The sequence below is a fragment of the Zosterops lateralis genome (assembly GCF_965231275.1).
Source record: "Zosterops lateralis genome assembly, chromosome: 6".
NCBI classification, from domain to species: Eukaryota; Metazoa; Chordata; class Aves; order Passeriformes; family Zosteropidae; genus Zosterops; species Zosterops lateralis.
In genome coordinates this window covers 36602368-36623184 of record NC_139761.1, presented here as the reverse complement: position 1 = coordinate 36623184, position 20817 = coordinate 36602368, and the positions used below count along the sequence as shown (strand labels likewise).

The following is a 20817-nucleotide window of genomic DNA, read 5'->3' as shown; positions in this document are numbered from 1 at the left end:
GTGTACCGGGCCGGCGTTCCCGCCCTGAGCCGTGTGAGGGCGCGGGGGGCGGCCAGTCCGGAGTGGCGGATGAGCGGGGCGGGCCCGGCCGCGCTTCCGGGGCGGCGGTGACGCGCGGGCCGGCGCTGGGCAGCGCGGACGGGCGGGACATGGGAGCGTAAAGGGGTGGCCCGGCCCGGCGTGAGGGAGCGGCGGTGGCGGCGCCGGTAGGTGTGTGACGGGCTGGCTTTGGCACCGTGCGGCGGCGCCCCGGGTAGGGCGGCCGGCTGTGTGATCCGGCCCGTGTGTGCTCTGTGCGGGGCGGGCTGTGGCTGCCGGGGCCTCTGCGGGGCGAGGCGGGTCTGGCCTGGCGCGATCCGGCCGCGCTGAACCAGCGGTCACCGCCCTGTATGGGCTGCGCGGGGTTAATGGGGCGGCCGGGGGGGCCCGGGCCCTCCGAGCCCCCGCCTCAGCCTCGCCCTCCGTGTGCCGGGAGGCCTCGCGGGCTCGCCCCACCGGGGGGGGGTTTATTTGCTTGGTGAGAACCCATGAAGTGCCTAGTTAGTAGGTCTGGGGAAAACCCACCTCTTGTTGCTTCTTCTTAAACTTATATGTTGTGTCCTGTTGCCTTTAGGCTAATCTGTAAGATACTGTGGTGTTAATGTAGTAAATAATAAGCGTTGAAGTGCTTTTTTGTGCTTGTTTCACTTGTCTTGGTCCTTCTGGGAAGCTTGTGCCCTTGGTCCTTCTGAGAAGCTACTGGCGAGTCAGCTTTATTTTTTTGCCCTTTTTTTTTTTTTCCTTTCCCTTTTTTCTCTTTTTGTTTCACTTAATGGGAAGTCAACACATGACTTGGCACTCGTAAGTAAACCACCTAAAGGAACTTCGGAAATTTCTTTATGCAACCTCTTTAACTATTTGCCTAACTTTTTATTTGTTCCCTTAAAAAGAACACGAGATGCTCTGTGTTTAGAACTAAGGGTGTTGCTTTACTTCCTCTTCATAAACAAGCTTGATTCAGTGCTATAGAGGGAACAGCTATGTAGGAAGGTGTTTAGGGACAAAGGAGGAGTCTCTTGTGATATCAATTGCTTTTTTGATTGATCTAATTGAGCACTTTATTGCTTACTGGCCATCTATTAGCCAGTCTGTATGCCTGACCTCCTCTGCTCTGCAGTTTTTGAAGTAGGTTATTATATAGCAGTCTGTGTCTTTAGGAGAAACAGATTCTGCTACTGTCAGTAAGCAGATCAAAGTTTGACTGTGAATTTATATCAGCCAATATCTGATTTGGAGGAGGTTTCATGAGGCTTTTTCAAGGACAAAACCGAGTTGTTGAGGTGAGTGTGGAACTGAACACAGTGCACAGAGGAGGTGGCATTGGTAGCGCCTATTCTTTGTGCTATCTCCTCTGTGCAGTGTGTTCAGGAAGCTGATAAGGGAAGGCAGGAAGCATGCAGAGTAGTGTCTTGGTCATGGGCCCTGGCCTCTTCCTCCAGGGCCACAGATGCTTTATTCATTTATCTTGCAGACATAATCATCTGGAGGAGTACATTCTGGTGCTGATACCTTGTGCCACCCTGCATTAGCTGGGCTGAACTTTAGCTAGCTAGCAAGTAGGATAGCTGTTTGTGTTAAGAAAGGATTTTTAAAAAACAACTTTTTTGTATTAGTGCTATGAAGAATTTGAGAGAAGAAAAAAAACCTCCATCACTAAACACAAAGCTGTCTAATAAACTGTCTAATTTTGACCTTTGCAAGCACGCACAGGAAACTCATACTTAACATTCACAAATATAGGAATATTTTTTCATTCATTCTCCCATCTCTTGGGGAAGGCAACAGCTCCCTTTACAAAAGAAGGAACTGGGAGCATCTGCAATCACCTGAGGCTCTATCAATTCACTGGCGGCTAAAAATACAGCTCATGAGATACTGGCTTTCAGTCAGTTGCTGCAACAGCCAGGTTGTATCACCAGCTAGTTCCTATCTTTGTGGTAAGAAGGCATAGTCTGTATTTCTCAATCATACTTGTAGATGCACTGGATAGGCTATTTCCTTCTCCCTGTCAGTTTGCAAATTGTCAGTGAAGGAGGAAGAAAAATTTGTGACATTGATTAAAAGCATAACGTCACAGCAAAAGGGGTAGGTGCAAATAGAGGACCTTCAGATGGTAAGGAATTAGTTTATGATATGTAGCAAATGTAATGGATGTACAAATTTCTGAAGGGCATTCAGCCTATCAGAGGCACAAAACTGCTGCTTATCAGCCAGAGATGCAGGACAAAAATCTTATTCAGGGTGAGTTTCTGAAAGTGCCAGCAATCACAACAATATTGAGCTGGTGCAAGTAGACCTGTCTGGGTTTAGGAAACTTACACTTTTGTCAGCCTCTCCCTGTCCAGATGTGGACAGTGTAACTGAGGAAGCACTTTATCAGGCCTTGTGGCACCCTGCAGTTAATTTACATTCACAAAGATCGGTAAGGGTTTTGACAGCAGAGCCTTAATGTGCTGTGACTGTCATAAAGCAAGGAATTAAGTTTTCTTTTTTCCTAGAGACAATAAGCATTGGAATTACTTCTCAGCTAAGTGCTGAAGAAAAGCTTATTTAAATCATGTAACTTGCCTACTAGAGCTTTCATTACCATGGAAGTGTCTTACAAATCTCAGAAGATTATTGGTATTGAAAAAACCTTGAAAATGCTGTGTAAAGTCACTGTTTTAATGGCTTTGAAACTTGTTTATGTTGGAAACTGAGTGTGTATATATATATATAGGTATAAATAGCTGGATTCCAGTTGGCAAGTAATTCTGAATGTAAAGGAAAATGTAAGAAAAACCCTTGGTGGTGCAGTGGAATATTTTAGGCTAATGAGAGAGACAACAACAGAAAAAAGATTTCATGTTAATTTTTTACAATGTGCTCTGGAAAGGTGGGTGGCAGAAACAGTTATGTTATTGCTGGCTGCTTACAGCAGGGCTTTAATCTCAAGGGTCTTTCCATTCAAATGTTTATTACTATCAGGAAACCCAGCCAGTGAACTGCTGTTGGATGAAGTGATGCTTCTGTAGCTTTCTGCTCTCAAGCAGATCCTTAAACCTGGGGACATGTACATGCACCAGGGTATTCCTAGCAGTGAATTTGCTCCTCTGGCACTAGGGAAGTTCTGCTTTCACAGATGTTAGCTCTCAGTTCAATAGCTGGGGTTGGGACAGAACTTTGATCCACCTCAAATGTGGCAATGTGAGCAGGGCTTTTCCCAATCAAAAATTTGCAGTGTACTCTCACAGGGTCACCTTCCTGCTAAAAGTGACCTGGCCATAGCTCACAGCAGTCTGTGTCACCTTCCAGCTTTTTTAAGTTAGACAAAGAACCCACTAAAATCCTTCAGCTGCTCTGTGAGTGTTTATTAACAAAATTAAGATCTTAAGCCAGTAATTTTTTAAATGGACCATGATAAAAAGTGATCGTTGTGTCCCTTGTTATTTTGCAAAAATCTTTGCTTCATCTTTTTCTCAGTCCTCTCCAGCCTAATAACTTCACATAGGAGAGTGATTTGAAAGGTTTTCAGAGTTTTTGGAGCCATGACTAAATGGATAGCAAATGGAAAAAAGGCGGGGCAGACATGAGTTTGTTTCCTCTTGTTCAGGAGATCGAAGTAACTTAAACCTAATTCATACTCAACTGGATTGGGGAGCAATGTTTTAGTTATGATATGTATTACAGTGGTGAACTTACAGGATGGCTTAACACGAGCAGTCTTGTGAAGAAATCTAAAGCTCTAGGTTGGAATTGGAATTTCAGAGAGCTCTTTCTGTCATACACAGTCTCCCAAATAAAGCATGGCAGTAAAAATCAGGTTCCTAGGATTTTCTGGCCATGCATTTATTTCCTTGCTGCTCTGGTTTCTCAATGAACCTTCCTTTTTGTAAGGCAGTGATAGTTAGGGTAATGCATGTGTTGTAGTCTGTTTCCTAGTGGGAAAGTTTAATGAGCCCAGTTACTTCAAGAAAATACATTTTTTGTAGCAGGTTTAGTTTTGCATACTCTGGAGGCATCAGGACTTCCTATGAAAGGGGAAGAAGGGGAGTTGTACTGAAATGTGTTTAACTGAGCAAATACTACAGAAAACTGATAACAAAAAGTAAACAAATCTGGCATCACATCCTTCCTTAAAGGAATACTGCTATGTATTTAGGCACATTAGATTCTTGTTTAAAACGTGCTGGTCTGGAAAAAAAACTTAACAAAAATAGCAGAATATTGTTATAATTATGAAATATCTTTGTAAGCTGTTGTCTTGTTTTACTTTGTTTCTTTTGTGGCTAGGATTTTTTTAAATGGTAGGAGAGGGAAAGCAAAGAAAATAGACATTGAGCATCAATATTAAACTAAATACTTGCCTTAGCAAATGTTATCATAGGCATATCAATTTTTTCGGTGTATATTTTGTCTTTATTGAGTAATCTTAATGTCTTGTGTATAAAATAATTTTGTCATATACCCTTAGCATAAGAGCTGGATACCTCAAAGGATGCTTTATGATCCCTAGACAGAAAGATGGGGAAACAAATATCCTTTCTTTATGTATGTATACTGGGTTCTGTTGGAAGAGCTGAGTTATTTCAATACAAATGGCCTCACCTTGGCTGTTAAAATTCCTTTTGCGATATCTTGCATGAAAGGCACTGGCTATGCTCAGCTGTTCCAATTAGACCTGCAACTACTGAGTGTGTATTTACATCTTTAGAAACAGCCTATTTTGGAAAGGTTTGGTTTGTTTTAAATGGGTTTTGTGTCCTTTTTTTTTAATGTTTTCAACTGCTGTGTGATGAGAAGTCTTTATTGCCTAGGGAATGTGTTTTTCCCTTCTGCCTTATGGCACTAATTGCCTCTGCAGAGCTGCTGTGTAGGTTGTGTCTGTGCTTACAAAAGCAATGCTGCAAACTAATGGGAATAAAACTATGGGGGTTTTGAGTCTAATGCATTTGGCTTGGATATTCAATTTTAAACAGACATGATCAAACTAATTCAAAGAACATGCTTTATATGGCTGTCTTGTTAAGGAAATCTTAATATGTCTTGTTTTACATACTCTAATGGCAGTGTCTGAAAAGTGAAGGTGGGTAAGCTTGCCACAAAGTCTAGAGAAAGAAAGATTCTGTCAATTTTCAGTGACATAAGACCTCAAGAAATTATTAGAGAAGTTCAATAGCTGAACCCTTTATCTATGATAAAAGGCTGTCAGAATGTTTCTCTTAACTAAGTGTTCTGCGTGGTTTTACTGAGCTTATTCATACACAGGTTGTTTATCCTAGCAATTGTATGAGCCATCACTTTAAATTATGGCTTTATCTCACAAGAGGCAAAGCTCTACAGGTGTCCAAATATGAGCATCAGAAGATAAGCATGTGCATACCTCACCTTTGAAGAATCCTGGAAGTAACTTTTTTTCCCTCTGTGTCTGCTGTGTTGGAAGGGATTTTCTTCCAAATCTTGAAGCTGGATTTCTTCATTTTTAGGTCAATTTATAAACAGTTTCAAGACCAAGTGTTATTGATTTAGGGAGAAAGTGAGTGGAATGCTGTGCATTTCTATAGGACTTGCTGCCTGGCAGTGAAGCTGTTCAGGAAGATATGAGCAAGCTAGGGGAACACAAAGCCTGTCTGTCAGCTGTTGGAACTGGTTTGCCGATGACACAAAGCTGGGAGGAGTGGCTGATACCCCAGAGGGCTGTGCAGCCCTTCAGAAGGACCTTGACAGGCTGGAGGGATGGGCAGGGAAGAACTGTCTGAAATCCAACAAAGGCAAATGCAGGGTCCTGCACCTGGGGAAGAATAACCCCAGGCACCAGCACAGGCTGGGGGCCGACCTGCTGGAGAGCAGCTCTGCTGGGGGGGACCTGGGGGTTCTGGTGGACAGCAAGCTGTCCCTGAGCCAGCAGTGCCCCTGTGGCCAAGAAAGCCAAGGGGATCCTGGGGTTCATCAGGAAGAGCATTGCCAGCAGGTCAGCGAGGTGATCCCGCCCCTCTGCTCAGCCCTGGTGAGGGCACATCTGGAGTTCTGTGTCCACTTCTGTGCTCCTCAGTACAAGGGAGATATGGAGACTCTGGAGTGGGTCCAGCAAAGGGCTGTGAAGATGATTAAGAGACTGGAGCATCTCTTACAGGGGAAGGCTGAGGGAGCCGGGCCTGTTCAGCCTTGAGAAGAGACACGGGACCTCATCAATGTCTATTGGTATCTGCAGGGAGGGTGTCAGAGGATGGAGCCAGGCAATTGGACACAAGGCAAAGGGCAGAAACCAATGCACAGGAAGTTCCACCAGAATTTGAGGAAAAGCTTCTTTATGTACAGATGACTGAGCACTGGTGGAACAGGTTGTCCAAAGAGATTGCTTAATCTAATTCAGTGAAAATAGCTACTTTCCTCCCTGTCTTAGGTTTACTGATCCTTAGTTGTGCAAATGAGCTTGAAGGGTGTTCCCAAAGCCTGTGAATGAAAAGATAATTCACTGATTGTACACTGAAATTGGATCCTGAAAACAGAATTTAGAGGCCTTGTGTGAGAATATCTTGATTTTTTTATTTTTTTTTTAATGATAGCAAAAACTAACTTTCACTGACATCTACTTTAGAAAAATCACCTAGAATCATAGTCTCAGGCTGCTAGGTGCTGAAGACCAAACCTGCTGAAATGTTCTTTAAATCTTGAAGTATTTTAGCTGTAAGGGATTTAGGTGTCTTGATTTCAGTTCACTGTCAGTTACGCATGCTTCCGGTGAAGAGCTGTGAGGTAACAGCCTGGCAAATCTGCATGAATTTACCCCCTAGGAACAATTACTTATGTTATATATTCTAAAATACTGATCTGGTAGGAGACAATGGATCGAGTCAAGCAGGATGTTTGGAATTATATCCATGGGTAACATGAACTTAATTGCAAGCTACTCATGTGAAACATCAAGGATTAGTTTAAAATTAAGGGGAAAAAATTGAGGTTGAAAAATATCCTCTTATTTCTCAGCTTATATGCTATCTCATTAAATTCTTGTGTAGCCTGTGAGGTCTGTTTTCTCATTGCTAGGAGTGCTGGCTTTGTTATCATTCCTCCAACAAAAATGCAGATTCTTAGCTCTGAAAAACCCATCTCTGATAGGAGTACACTTATTGATGGAATTGCTTATTCATCTCGTATTTTAGGGAAAATATCTATCTTCTGTTCATAGCAAAAGGCAAATCATGGCATGTTGGGACTTCAGTTATGACCCTGTGTTTATTATGAGAAAGGCAGATTAGAAACCCTTTGCTACAGTGCAGACACACCAGTTAAAACTTTTGTGGATCCTTTTACATACAATAACAACAACCATTTTTAGAGTGTTACTTGGGATCATTTTTGGTGGTGTTTCATCTTCGAAAATGTTTCCCCTTTTTCTGACTGTTGAAATTCTGCAATGGAAATGGAAAGAACACTTAAAGTTTATACTAATAACTTAAACCTCTTAATGAATTTATATCTATAATACTGGGCAAACCAATATGTCTTTGCAGCATGGAGAAGCTTGTTATTTTAAGACCTTACTTCCTGGTTTTTTACTACCTATCTAACAATAGAATTTTTCAAAACTGTTTAGGAAGCCAAATCTTGGAAAGAAAACTGCTTCATATATTGATTGTTCCTGTATTTCTTTTATCTCCTCAGTTGGGTCATATCAATTGAATAAGTATTTTAGTGTCTTCTAGTCCTAATGACATGTTTTACTATGCAGAATGAAATGTATATGCCCTCATTCTTTGAATTATCTTCTAGTTTCAACTCAAAATATTGATGAAAGGATAATTCTGATGCTTACTTGGTATCTGTTATTACAGGGGGAAGGTTCTCTTTTCCGTGATTACCTGCAAGTAGTGTCTCCTCATCATGGATGACCTATCGCCTGAAGAGATTCAGCTGAGGGCCAACCAGGTCACTGATGAGGTAAATATTATAGGAAGCTATATGGGATTATAGTACTTGTCTGACAAGATTAGAATATCTTCTAAAAATAAAGGATTCTGCAAGGTTATTGCTGAATGTTTTAAATTTTCACTGTAGTTGGTGAATACTGGAGTGAAGACTACTCCTAAAGATAAGAAGGAATTTTAACTGCTGAATTTTAAAGTCGCTTATTGAACTGAGTATTATCACCCAGTCCTGATTAGTGATAAGATGGAATTTGGTTACCTACAGCATTGTTAATAATATTGATACTTCATGGCTTTCTTATTTAATTAAATTTCATTTGAATGTGTCATCTTTTATAATGACTTTCCAACCGGGTAAGAGAAATAATAGCAAGGACTAAAACCCAAGAAAAACCTAAGTGCTGCCACTATGAGCATGTTGTAGTGTGCACTAAATATAGACGAAGTGATGAACCTTTTGTATACTATTGCCTTACTACAATGAACTGGCAGAGAGGACTTTCAGATGCTGATATGTATGTAAGTAATAATACACTCATTTTAAAATTCTCTTTCTAGTCTTTGGAAAGCACAAGGCGGATTCTTGGCTTGGCCATTGAGGTAAGTAAAAGCTTTTGAATTATCTGGATTTATTAAGTATGAAAAGCAGCATACTAACTGTCATTTTAAACAGTTTTTTGGCTTTCGCCAGACACACACCCTTCATCATTAGAAGTTGCTGCTTTAATTCAATAGTAGCATTAGAATGACATGGCCTTCATGATTTTCACATTATATCAGATTACAGAAGAATCAATACCCTTTTTACCTGTTTTAGGCAAAAGGATCTAATCTCCAAGTGCTACAGTTGTAAAAAGTCTTCTTGTGGTCAGTTATGTTTTTGGCTGTTGCATAATTTGTTTTTCATAACATCTGTCTTTCAGCTCACTTTGTCTGTGAGCAGTGTGGAATGTTTTGCTATGAGGACAGTAGGGCTCAGTGGGGTGGGGTAGTAGAGTATGACTGCTCTTGGTTCTAAACAAATAATTCTACATACATCTTCAATTTGTTCATCAATTTTAACTGATAATGAAACTCCTAACATCGTTTTATGTGACTTGAAACAAATCTGTATTTTGGATTTTTCAAAGTGAAGTTGTATGAGGAGTCTACTCCTCTGCACAGTTCTGGCTTGCTGAAGATGCTGCGGTTACCAGTGAGGCATTTGAATCACTGTAGCTCAATGAATACTTCTGAGACATGTGTGTTAAAAACATGTCATCTTGGTATCATAGTTTGGTGATTCATCCTATGCTGCTAGTTTGCAGTAAAGCATGTGTGCAACTTGCTTGCTAGATCCAAGACTCTGAGCCAGCAAAGAGCTCTGCTGTAGTATATTCCTCACTGCTGAATTCTTAGGAATGGTTTTGCAGGCTTTGTTTTGCTTTCTTTCATTCCGGCTCCCAGGACTAAAGGTGTTGTGTGCCCATTTTGAAGGATTAGGGATGAATGAACCAAATGCTTCTCAAAATGAAGCACAGTTAGGTTTACTTTTCTAGATGTTGTCACAATTCAATCTGAGTATTGCAATTAATTTTATCATCTTGTTGTAATCTAAGAAAAACCTCACAAATGCTGTAAAAACTGCATTAATTGAGACAATGTAACAGGTAAGGTGCTTATCAGTCTAACATAGCTTATAATTTAAGACTTCTAATAGCTTTCCTAAGGAAATTGTTTCAAGTACAGTGCTTTATAATAAACTTGGTTGGTTTATCAAACTTAGTATCCAGACCTTCTGATTTTGCATTGTCATCTCCTTTTATATCTGCAACTAAATTTCTTTCTGCAGTCCCAGGATGTTGGCATCAAAACGATTGGCATGCTGGATGAACAAGGAGGTAAGTTCTTCCCTAACACTAAAAATCAATCCTAGAATATAAATGTAAGAAAATAATTATTGTAAAAGAGTTGTTCCTGAAACTAAAGGCTTATTATTAAAGACTGTTTAGGTGAAAATGAGATTTCCTAGTTGGTTATTCTTGTGTATTTGTAGTGTTTAAAAGAGGATTTAAAGTATTTGCGAGGTAATGATAGTTACAATGTAATGCAGTTCTGCTACAGAAGCTGCTTGTTTCCACCAGGGCATGAATGTAACCAACTCATTTATTCTAAAAGTAGCAACAGAAATGCTACTCTAAGGATAGAGAAGATATTTTCTTAGTACACGAAAACCACTCACTGAATATCTTTTATAAAAATTTTAAAAAATCCTCAAAGACAGAAAAGAAAAGTCATTAGTCTTGGTATAAAGATAGAGCTGAAACTTGTTCCTGCTATCAATCCATGTTTATTCAGGTTACTTGTTTCTCTTCTAGAACAACTAAATCGTATAGAAGAAGGCATGGACCAGATAAATAAGGACATGAGAGAAGCTGAGAAGACACTGACAGAGCTCAACAAATGCTGTGGGCTCTGTGTCTGTCCTTGTAACAGGTCAGTTATATTGGTACTTGGGCCTGGAGTTCTAGAATATTCCCAATAGCTACTGTACCAGGAGATATTAACTAATAAAAGAAAGTTAATTAAAGAATGCTGAATCTCTACCAAAGTTGATTGTTTTAGTTTGTAGAGCTGCATCCTTTTAAATCTGTCTGAGAGTAACTGAAGCTTACTTGTATCTAACCATACATTGTGCCCCTTTTACTGTATATATAGCTTCTATATAACATCCTGCACAGTTAATCTCTTTAAAGCATCTATTTAGTAGAAGACTATCAATGTCTATGCAGATGATACCAAATTGGACTGCATATAGCTGTATGTAAATGCCTGTCTGCTAGAAATTTGATTCCAAAACTAATTTTTTCACAACAGTATTTTTGTACTAATTTAAAAGCAAGACAACTTATGTTTTGGAGAAGGAAATTAATATTGATTCTCTAAGCATTTGAAAAATATTCATGCTTTAGGGAGGATGAGAGTATGAGAACAGAGCAGATACTGGTGTTAAAGCTTTAATCTTTTCCCTAGTGACTACATAAATTCTTGTAGACCTTCACAGTACCTTTATAAGATGTTATGGCTGCTATATCTAAGTCAGTTGAGTAATCTAATCTTTTGTATGGCACTTGATTTGTACTTTTAAACAAGTAAACAGTCTGAACAATGTCAGAATTATTTTGGTGGTGTCCTAGCTTTACCTTTAAGCAGTAAAGTACCAGTGGTTTGTATTAATTGGATGTGATCATAGCTGTTCCAAATGAAGGAGGCATAAATTGAGTATGGTGACTGAAGTGAATAGTGTGTGCATTGTTTGGGTTTTGCTCTTTAGCATGAGCAAAATCAATGATTCAATCGAGAAATAGCAGAAATTTAGGTAAAAATTCCTTGGAGTAGCTGAGTCTTTCTAACCAACAGAATAGTACTTTAAAGGTCATTTAGGATAGATATGAATGTGACTTCTAAGGCTGAAAGTCTTAGTGCATTAGTCCCTTGAAAATGCAGATGTTCTGACCTCTGGATTGGTGTTCTTACTGCTTTATGGCTCAAGCTGGTGGACTTTGAGCATTTTAACACTCAGTCTTTGTTTTCTGTAGTTGATAGTCTTATTACACTGAAGCTAAGCAGCTTATTGACACTGAGCAAGCTCAGAATTTGTGAACTCTTGTGGCACTCCAAGTACACAGATAATGAGAACAGAAATAGTTGTGTACCAGACTGGACAGTAATGTACAGAAAAAAATGAGTGAGAAGAGGGCAGCAAAGAAAAAAGTTTGTCTCTCATGTATCTATTGGCACACCAACCCTTTTGTCAAAGTCAGATTTATTTGTCAACCAGTTACCTCTGCAGCTTTTCATATTTTTTATAAAAGCTTTTCATATTTTTTATATAAGGCTAAATAAGCTAAATCAGAACACTTGCTGAATTATTTGCTTGTTGTTTTTTTTTTTTTTAATTTCTCCTAGGCTTACATTATTTATAAAAGCTTTGTGAAAACACAAAATACTGGCAGTTCTGTTATACAATCTATATACTAATAACAATTTACCTTTTTGTTGATCTTTACTATGCTTTCTTCTCCATTCTCTCCTAACACTGATGCTTGCTTTCTAAAAATGAAGACTAGGATAAGAAGCTGTATTCACTTAAACTGGTGAAAGTGGATTTTAGGACAAGGTCAGTGTTAGTAGTGCAGATGAACATTTATAACCAGCTGTCTGAAGTGATGTTTCTATTGCTTTTGTGCTTGCACGTGCATGATGTCTGTCTGCATGCGGTTCTCCTTTTGACTGTGATCTTTTGTAATAGTGATGTGAGTAGAAAATGTCCATTACTACAGAGGGTATTATTAGCTGTGGAAATGGTGAACAACTGCTTGAGCCATTGCTGGTTTGACAGGTTTTATAAATTGCCTTGGTTTTGCAGAAACGAAACTTGAGAAATGTGAATGTATAGTAATTTGAAAAACAGCTCTTAAAAATAGATGGTGAGAAGTTTTCTTCTTAACTATGCTGCTTTAAACAATAATTCTTTTTCTGGCTGTCTACTTCACAGAGGCAACTAGTCTTCAGGTCACTTGTTTTCTGTTAAAGTCCTTACAGTTGCCTCTGGCACCTAAGACTTTGTTTCTCCAGGAACAAATCATACAAAGATCTCTTCCAGTATGGCTTTAGAATAAATGAGATTAAAACATAATACTCAATCTAGTTGCAGTAAACTTAGAGATCTTTAGGTTTGTGTATGTACAAGGAGCTAGAATTGACTAGTTGAGGTTTCTTCGGGGTTTTGTTGGATGCAACATTTCCATTATGAACTGAGAAATTATTCTAGGTTTTCCCCTTGATATATTCATTCTAGATTACTTCTTGTGGGATCTGACCTATGAACCATCATTTCCCATACTAAATACATAAGCACCAGTAGAATGAGGGGGATTACTTATTCATTACAGCTAATTCCACAACTCTTCAAATGTTTAATGTCTAGGTCACTGAAAGGCACCATATCTCTAGAAATGGACTGCCTGTGATGGCAAAGTTAGATGTAGTGAGAGACGCTACAAATTTCCCTTCACAGGTAAAGAAGCAGAAAAATGGCAGTGTCTGGATTGTGTAGCTTAAACCTGAAAATGCCATGAAACAAGGTGAACATGAGAATATTCTCAAAATAAGTTCTTTAGGATTCATGAGAACAGACCCTAATTTAGATAAGGTTGTTTTGTTAGGTTTTCTTCTCCTCTTGCTTTTGTGGCTTTGTGATTCTTGAGATTGCATTGTGTCAGTGTGCTTTTTTTTTTTTTTTTCTTGCTATGAATTACATGGAAAAAGTGTAATGGTAAGTTGGTTTATTGATTTAATGGAGTTAGTACAGTTGAATTGCAGAATGAAAGAGTTACTTAGACATGATTACTGTTAGTTCACAATCAAAGTTAATGTGAGAAACATTACCTTTTTCTGTCGCCAAGTAATTTTTTTAACATTTGATTAAAAACCAGTAGCAATAAATGGCTTTCTTGCATAGTACGGGTATTTGTTTGAGGGGGTTTTTGCATTCATCCTCATTTCTTCCTGAATGGTAACTAATCTTGACTCTAGATTAATTCCTTTTATAAGTGCTACTCTATTTTACGACAGGGTAAGCTTTTCTGTGACTGTCATAAGCTTCTGTCCTCTGGTAAAGTATTGCTTTAAGCAGATTACTTATTAAAGCTTAAGACCAAAGTAATCACTGCCCTTAGAGTAACTCAGTTGTGCTTGTACTATCAAGATACAGAAACTTGTATTATATAGACCAAGTTTTATCTGTACCAAATTTAATCTCTTTTGGGCACAAGACAAATGTTTCTGAAAATTCTCGATTAATACGGAATTTCAGTCAAGAAACCATATTTTTGATGCAGTGGTTCAGATTTGTTATCTTTATGGAGCAGGACAAAGAATTTTGAGGCCAGCAAAGCATACAGAGCAACCTGGGGAGATGGGACGGAGAACTCAGCAGACCATGTGATATCCATGCAGCCAAGGAGTATAAATCGGCAGCAGCCTCAGACTTCTGGAGGACCAAGTGGTGGATATATTACAAGGTTTGCTTGTTCATATTCCTCAATCTCAAATGCATAAATCCTGTTACTAGTTGTCAGCTTATTTCAGATGCATTCTAGGTCAAATTGCTGAATAAAAGAGTTTTTACTATTGTTTGGAGGAATTGTTAGTTCTTGGAGAGGAGATGGCAGACACCTACACCTTCAGTAGTGTAGTTCTCATGTTACATTTCTTTTGTTTACCTTGTGGTTGTATTGTCAGTCTGTTTTCTGGATGTGAGAACTATAAGGCTTAGTACTCAGTTATTGAGGGGACTGTTAAAAATATCAAGGCCTATTACTGTCATGAAGTATATTGGAGAGAAACTCACATTTTAAACTTCTGGTAACTGATTTAATTTTTCAGGCTATTTTTGTAGTAGTGGCTAGCTTAGCACTTTTTTTTTGGTGAATGCTTGCTTGAAATACATGGGGTTTTAAAAGGGGAAAAACCTACTTTGGTTTTAGTGCATAGTGCAACAAAACAAATAAATTCTACTAGAGTAAATCTTGGCTAGATAAAAGCAAGTTCTTGATTCTTGAAACGTGTCTTAACCATTTGAACAGGATAACCAATGACGCCAGAGAAGATGAAATGGATGAAAATCTTGCTCAAGTTGGAAACATTCTTGGGAATTTGAAAAACATGGCTTTGGATATGGGCAATGAGATTGATGCCCAGAATAAGCAAATAGACCGGATAAATGTAAAGGTAAGTGACAAAGGTGTTCTCTGCTTTCAGTTCAGAGGCTGTAACTGAGGGGTTATTAGGAATGCACTCACTGTATTTGCAGCAACTATGTGGTAAGGTTATGCCATCCTCTAGGCTGCAGTGATTTGAACAAGAGATATATCAATACATATAGGGTATATAGCTTAAAATTTAAATGCTTGAGTGTCAGGAAACCTAAATATACAGCACAGATTACTCCTTACTCTGAAAACTAATAAACTTCATGGGATCAAAAGTACATTTACTGGAGGTATACCTGGGGGATTGTTGCTCACAGGAGTTGTTTGTTTTGTTTTTTTCTTGTGGTAGGGAACAGGTTTTCTTAACAACAACAAAGCTCTTCTGGAATTCCTAAAAAGTCACTAATGAATGTAAAGTAAAACACAAGTAATTCATTGTCTTAATTCTTGTGGACAAATTAATATTGGAACTGGGGAAACTTTGGAATAATGGAGTTTGTAGCTGCACAGGGAAATGGTCTACACATGAAGTTAGTCATAGTAACTTCCCTTTTTTATATGATTTTATTACTTAATTGTTAGCTTCTCCAAACATATTAAGCATATATAATATGTTCTGGGGAGGTTTCTTTCAAAGGGAACTTTATGAGAATGCTAAGTCTATTTTAGAAATGCCCATATTCTGAAATGAGTAGAAGTTATTTTATAGGCATACTGGTTCAGAAAGGAACCAAAACCTTTAATGAATAGTCTATATTAAGGATTTCAGAAAGTAGAAGTGAACACTGATTACTGTGGAATTATAGTATTAAGACAAAATGGGAATTTAAAAAATCTCACTGAAATGTGCAGTAGAGCTAAAAGCAAGAGGAATGGAATTCCTCTAGTTTGACAAAAATGCTAGTTGCATCTGTGCCAACATCTCAATTTTGTCTAGTAATTTAGGGCTTATGGTATTGATAAGGCAAATCAACATGATTTTATGGAGTATGCCTTAACTGTTCCCTTAAACTGCACAGCTGATTACCATGTTAAAAAAGTCCGTTTAAAGTACACTAGAAATTTTTTTGGAGTTTAAAATGAGGTGTGAAATTCTTATAACTTATAAAGCAGACTGAAAACTGCCTGGTCAAATAAACTGCAAGTGGAAATTACTGGTTTTAGTAATAGTGTTTCTAGTAGATTCAAGCATTTGTTTTGGCCTGGTGCTCTTTTGGTTTAGTAATTTGAATAAATCTTGCTGATCAAGTCTTACTAATTATTAAAATAATTTGAGGTCCGTAAGATGTCTAAACACTGGGAGAGAATTTTTATTCCCTTGTTTTGTTAACTTTCTGACCAGCTGAGGCAAGCTACTGTGTTTTGAAAGTCAGCTGAAGAGTGAAATCTTTCTCTTGGTTTTTTCTTCCAAAATTGACAGCATATGCTGTCTAGGGGAGAAAAAAAATTACTTCCAGCATAAGGAAGTCGCTCCCCTTCCCTCTACCACAATGGTGATACCTTGCAATTCAGAAGTTCACATCAGTTTGAATTTTTAAATTGTTTTGCATCAAGTCTGCAAATGACCTATGAATTTCTCTCTTTCAGGCTGATACAAACAGGGAACGCATTGAGCAAGCGAACATCAGAGCCAAGAAACTAATTGAAAATTAAAGCCTGCTGTCATTGTTCACTGACAGCCTCTCCAGCTGCAAGCCACCATATTCATGGATCTGTGGAATTTCTATTCTGAAATAAGAGGGGCTGGGAAAAATGAAGCAGTACCCCTTCTGTAGGGATTAGTTTTCTTTTATTGCTTCATGTAAACATGGCCTTGACTCCACAAAAGCAGCCAACTTCCTCCTACTCATCTGCCTTCACTTTCTTTAAACTGCTCAGGGCTAAAAGTGTTAGGGCTTTGAAAATCTTCTTGCATGTTTTATTCCTCTTCCTAGTTTTTTTAATTATTATTTTTTTAATGTTATTTTCCTGCACCGAAAATTCAGTCCTTTATTGAAATTGAACAAGCAGGGTAACCTGAATTCACAGTTGTGGAAAGTTGGAGAGGGCACTTTGCACTGTTTGAAATACCTCATAAGTTGAGTGTCTTCACTAAAATAGGGACTAGGTGAACATTGTCTCATTTGTATCTCTAGTATCTAACCATAGTTTTACAATCCAAACCACATGATTGGTTTGGAGTTGAATTTGTGGATCACAGAATTGAAGAGGCCCATTACTTCCAACTTGTGGGTTGAGGGCTTTAGAACACTTCCTAACCACATGAACTTTAAGGTAATAGTAACCAGAGGGATATACAGGTTTCCATTTCTTTACTGTAAATTGACATCGGTTTGGAGGCCATGGCTAATCATGCTGCATTGTTCTGTTAATATTTGTTGTGTATATATTATATACCTGATCTAAACCCCATGCACACAAGTTGAAGAAGATTAAACTATCTCCCCAAGGTATTTATTTGATGGAAAATGTTACACCCCTCATCTAAAAGTTAACTTTTAAGTGTTTGAATGATGCATCTGAACTGGAAGAAACTGAGTAGAAAAGCATGCAATTTGCTTGCATATCTTATTCTCTTTTGGCCAGTTTTTCACTGGAGTTCAGTTTATGCCTTTCTCCAGTGCAAAATAATGATTGAGGCCTGGTGCAGAGTTTGCTCTCAGCAGTGACTTTGGGGGTGCTTCTTAAACCTACCAAAACCAGAGAAGCTTATTGTGAAACTTCTTTGTCACAAGTCTGGAGGGAAGCAGTAGCTATTTATGAACTGTATACTAGTTCTAAATAAACTAGTTCTAAATAGATTACTGACTGGTTTATTATTGCAGACTTTGAGACTGGCAATTGGAAATATTACATGTCCAAATTGCTTGCAAATAAAATGTTCTTACTCTGTTGCAGAATAGAGGAGTTTCTTATGAGGTGAGGTAAAGCACTCTCCTGTGAAGAAAAATAGTTTGATTTTACAGTAATATAAAAAGATTTTCTTGAAATCTTGATAGTAATTAAATTGCAAGTGACTTTGATTATTTTGACTCCACCCAGCAATATATTATACATGTTTTAAAGTTGAAAATTATGCTTTGGACTAACCTGTGATAGTTAGTGTTGGATGGCAAAAATCTTCAAACCAAATTGATTGGACAGGCAATTAAAACTAATAGCATTATGGGGTGCTGTTTTGAAGGACAGTCCACACCACCTTGTAGCCACTAATATTGAATTCCAGAGTCAAAGATGACACTAATCCACCAATATGCAAGACACTGTTTAAGTGCTCTGTTTTCTTTTTAGTATAAATACAGTCAGTGTTACCGGTATATTTTCAGTTGGTTCCCAGGACAACTTGATATTTAAAGAAAAAAGAACCAAAACCAAAAAACACACGCACAAAATGCCACAACAACCCACCAAACAAAAACCCAACCAAACAAAAAAACCCCAAACAACTAACCAAAGGATGGGGCAGCTGCGTGTAAAAATAGGCCAGTGGCAGTTTGCCTTATGTGAATGAGGTAAAGTCATTTTTAGGGGACTGGATACTGAGTAGTATGGGTTGGCTCCTCTCTAGCTTCCAGTAATTGTTGGAATGCTAATGAATTTCAAAAGTTCACTAGCTACCCAATCAGTAAATGAAGATTATGTCCTTAAAAATGCAAGTAGCAAATAAGTATTTTTAAGAACATTGCATAGTAAACTTTGAGCAGCCACCTACATAGGGACTTTGTATGCCCTTTTTTGCTTCTTAAAAACTTCAGATTAACTTAAGGAATATTTGCTGCTAGTTGTGAAAGCAAAGTATGTGTTATTTAATTATGATTGTCTCCTGGAACAGAAGACTGAAATGGTTACCTTATTCTGCTTACACAGTGCAAGCCTGCTGTGTAGCATTTGGACATTGCACACCTTGGAATGTTTTTCTCCCTTGTCTTGTCCTTGTTCTTGACTTGCGGAGCTCTAACAATAAATGAGTATGTTGGCTGATAAAAGTCTGATTTGTATATCAAAATTGTAATATTAGAGTGAATACCACATAAAATAATTTCTGAGACTCTTGAGTATTATGAGAGTATGAATACTATTTTCTGATGCAGCAAGAGCCAAATCTGTGAGGGAGTTGGTGCCTTTATATTAGTCAAAAACACTTTCTTTCTTGGATGTCTTACTGTTGTCTATAGAATAGATGCTTAATTTCCATATCTATGGTATGAAATTGACACTTGTACATCTTTGTATGTCTGAATGCTATTAAGAATGAAGGTTTACAGTTTCTGCTTTTGATTGTTAAACTATATATTGTGGACAAAAAATACATACTTTTATAACTGAATTGTGTTTTAAAACTATGTTCTCTTAGAAATGTCTTTGTTTAGTTTCCTGTCCTTCAAAAACTTGGCAGAACTAGTTGCTTCTCTTCAACTAGGAAGTTCCTCATCTATTTTTATTTCACAGAAATCCCAATGCTAAAAAAAGAATGGGTGTGGTTGGGAGGAGAGGAATATTGTGGGTTTTAACACTCTAGTTTTGATCCCCGCCTAATCAACATCTCTTAAATTCAGACAGTGAACTGTGTCCATCTCTGAAAAATTATGACATACATTGGAATATACTTCAGGATGATAAAGGAACAAAGTAAAATAATTTGAAACTTTCTAGTTAAGTATTGGTAACAGATGCCTAGCAAATAACTAGTTCATTAGATGAAATGTAGTGATATAATCAACTGCCAATGCAATTTCTTTTGTGAGGCAATTTAAATTGTCTTTTCTCTCATACCAGAGCCTTGGATTCCCAGAACACTCTTAATGGGGAGGAGGTATGGGGGGAAAGAGACACTTTTGTTGACGTGCAATAGTTCTGAGCTGCAAGAGACTAGCATGCCTGGGAAGAGCTTGGAAGAAGTACTTCTTATTACTATGTAATACATGCCAGTAACTAGGAGAAGAAACTAGGGACAGCCTGCTTATGTAACGATTATGAGAAGACAGCACATGTCCCATGGGTACACTTAAAGGACAATAATTGGTAAATTCAAGCTAGTCTACTCCTTGTTGAAAGAGAGCATTTTAACACAGCAGTAACTACTATGAACTGCTGGACCTGCTGCTTGTGCAGCTACAGGCAGAGCTCACCTCTGTGAAGGCAATATGGTGAAACAACTCACTATTCACATTACACAAGGACCTGCAGCTGCTACTTCATCTTTGCTGTGCTTGAAGCAATGTGGTGTCTAAATGCTGCTGGAATAGATGGATGAAATGTGTGTCTTACTACAATGGAAAATTTGAGAGCAAGTGATATAGGTCTAAAACAAAATACACTAATTGTTTATGTTGTTCACTAGGCTTATGTTCTACCTCAGTACTTCTGAAATTAAATAGCAACAAGTGTAATTGTGCACAGAAGTAAAATTGGTTTGTAGCTTCACTTGTTGCAGGGTGGGGGTGATGAGAAGGGAAAACGGAAGTCCCAATATAAAACTACTACTAGTTATGTAGAGTGCTGAAAGGTCTAATAGTAAGATTTTTTTTTTAATAGCAATGCTAACTCCATAATTTTCAATGGTTCTGTTCTACCATCTCTTCTTACACATTGTTGTTGAATAGAAAAACACTCATAAACACCTGTTAAATGAGAGAAGCAGCATCTCTGAGCACAGATACTTTCAGTTAAAAGACTGTAAAACCAAAATGCCGACACTGCACAGTATTGCCAAGTATGTACATATTGATGACAGACCACTCCTTTGGTGAATGCAAAAGGGAAATCTGCTAACTGCTAATCTGTTCTGTTGATGTCTCATGCACAGCAAAGTTCTAGGAAAAAAAAAGCTAGTACTTCAAATGGGATTTAGGTATCAAGTAGAAGGAGGTAACATTTAGAACAAGTGTGGAGATTATTCACTACACAATTGCATGTCCTAATCTGTGGAATCTATTAGTGTGAAGTTGAATAAATTTCTGACTATACAGGGCCTTACATCATGGTAAGACATAAGTGTTCTTAAAACACTTCCCTGGTTATGCCTTGCAAAACAAAGTAGCCTCATAAACATGGTCAGCTGTCAGCTACTTCTGTCAAGAAGCTAGTAGGTTTTTTATTAAATAATAGCTGGAATG

The 20817-nt window shown here is 38.1% G+C and overlaps 1 protein-coding gene across 1 annotated transcript; it reads left to right on the top strand.

The window, feature by feature from the left end:
• The first annotated feature begins 149 nt into the window (after window positions 1–149).
• Window positions 150–19028, top strand: SNAP23 (synaptosome associated protein 23). The gene is made up of 8 exons (XM_083863543.1): window positions 150–210; window positions 7854–7959; window positions 8505–8546; window positions 9778–9826; window positions 10304–10421; window positions 13859–14011; window positions 14576–14720; window positions 16289–19028. Exons 2-8 carry the CDS (start codon window positions 7903–7905, stop codon window positions 16352–16354), a joined length of 630 nt encoding a protein of 209 aa, XP_083719669.1. The 5' UTR covers window positions 150–210; window positions 7854–7902; the 3' UTR covers window positions 16355–19028.
• Window positions 19029–20817: the final 1789 nt, after the last annotated feature.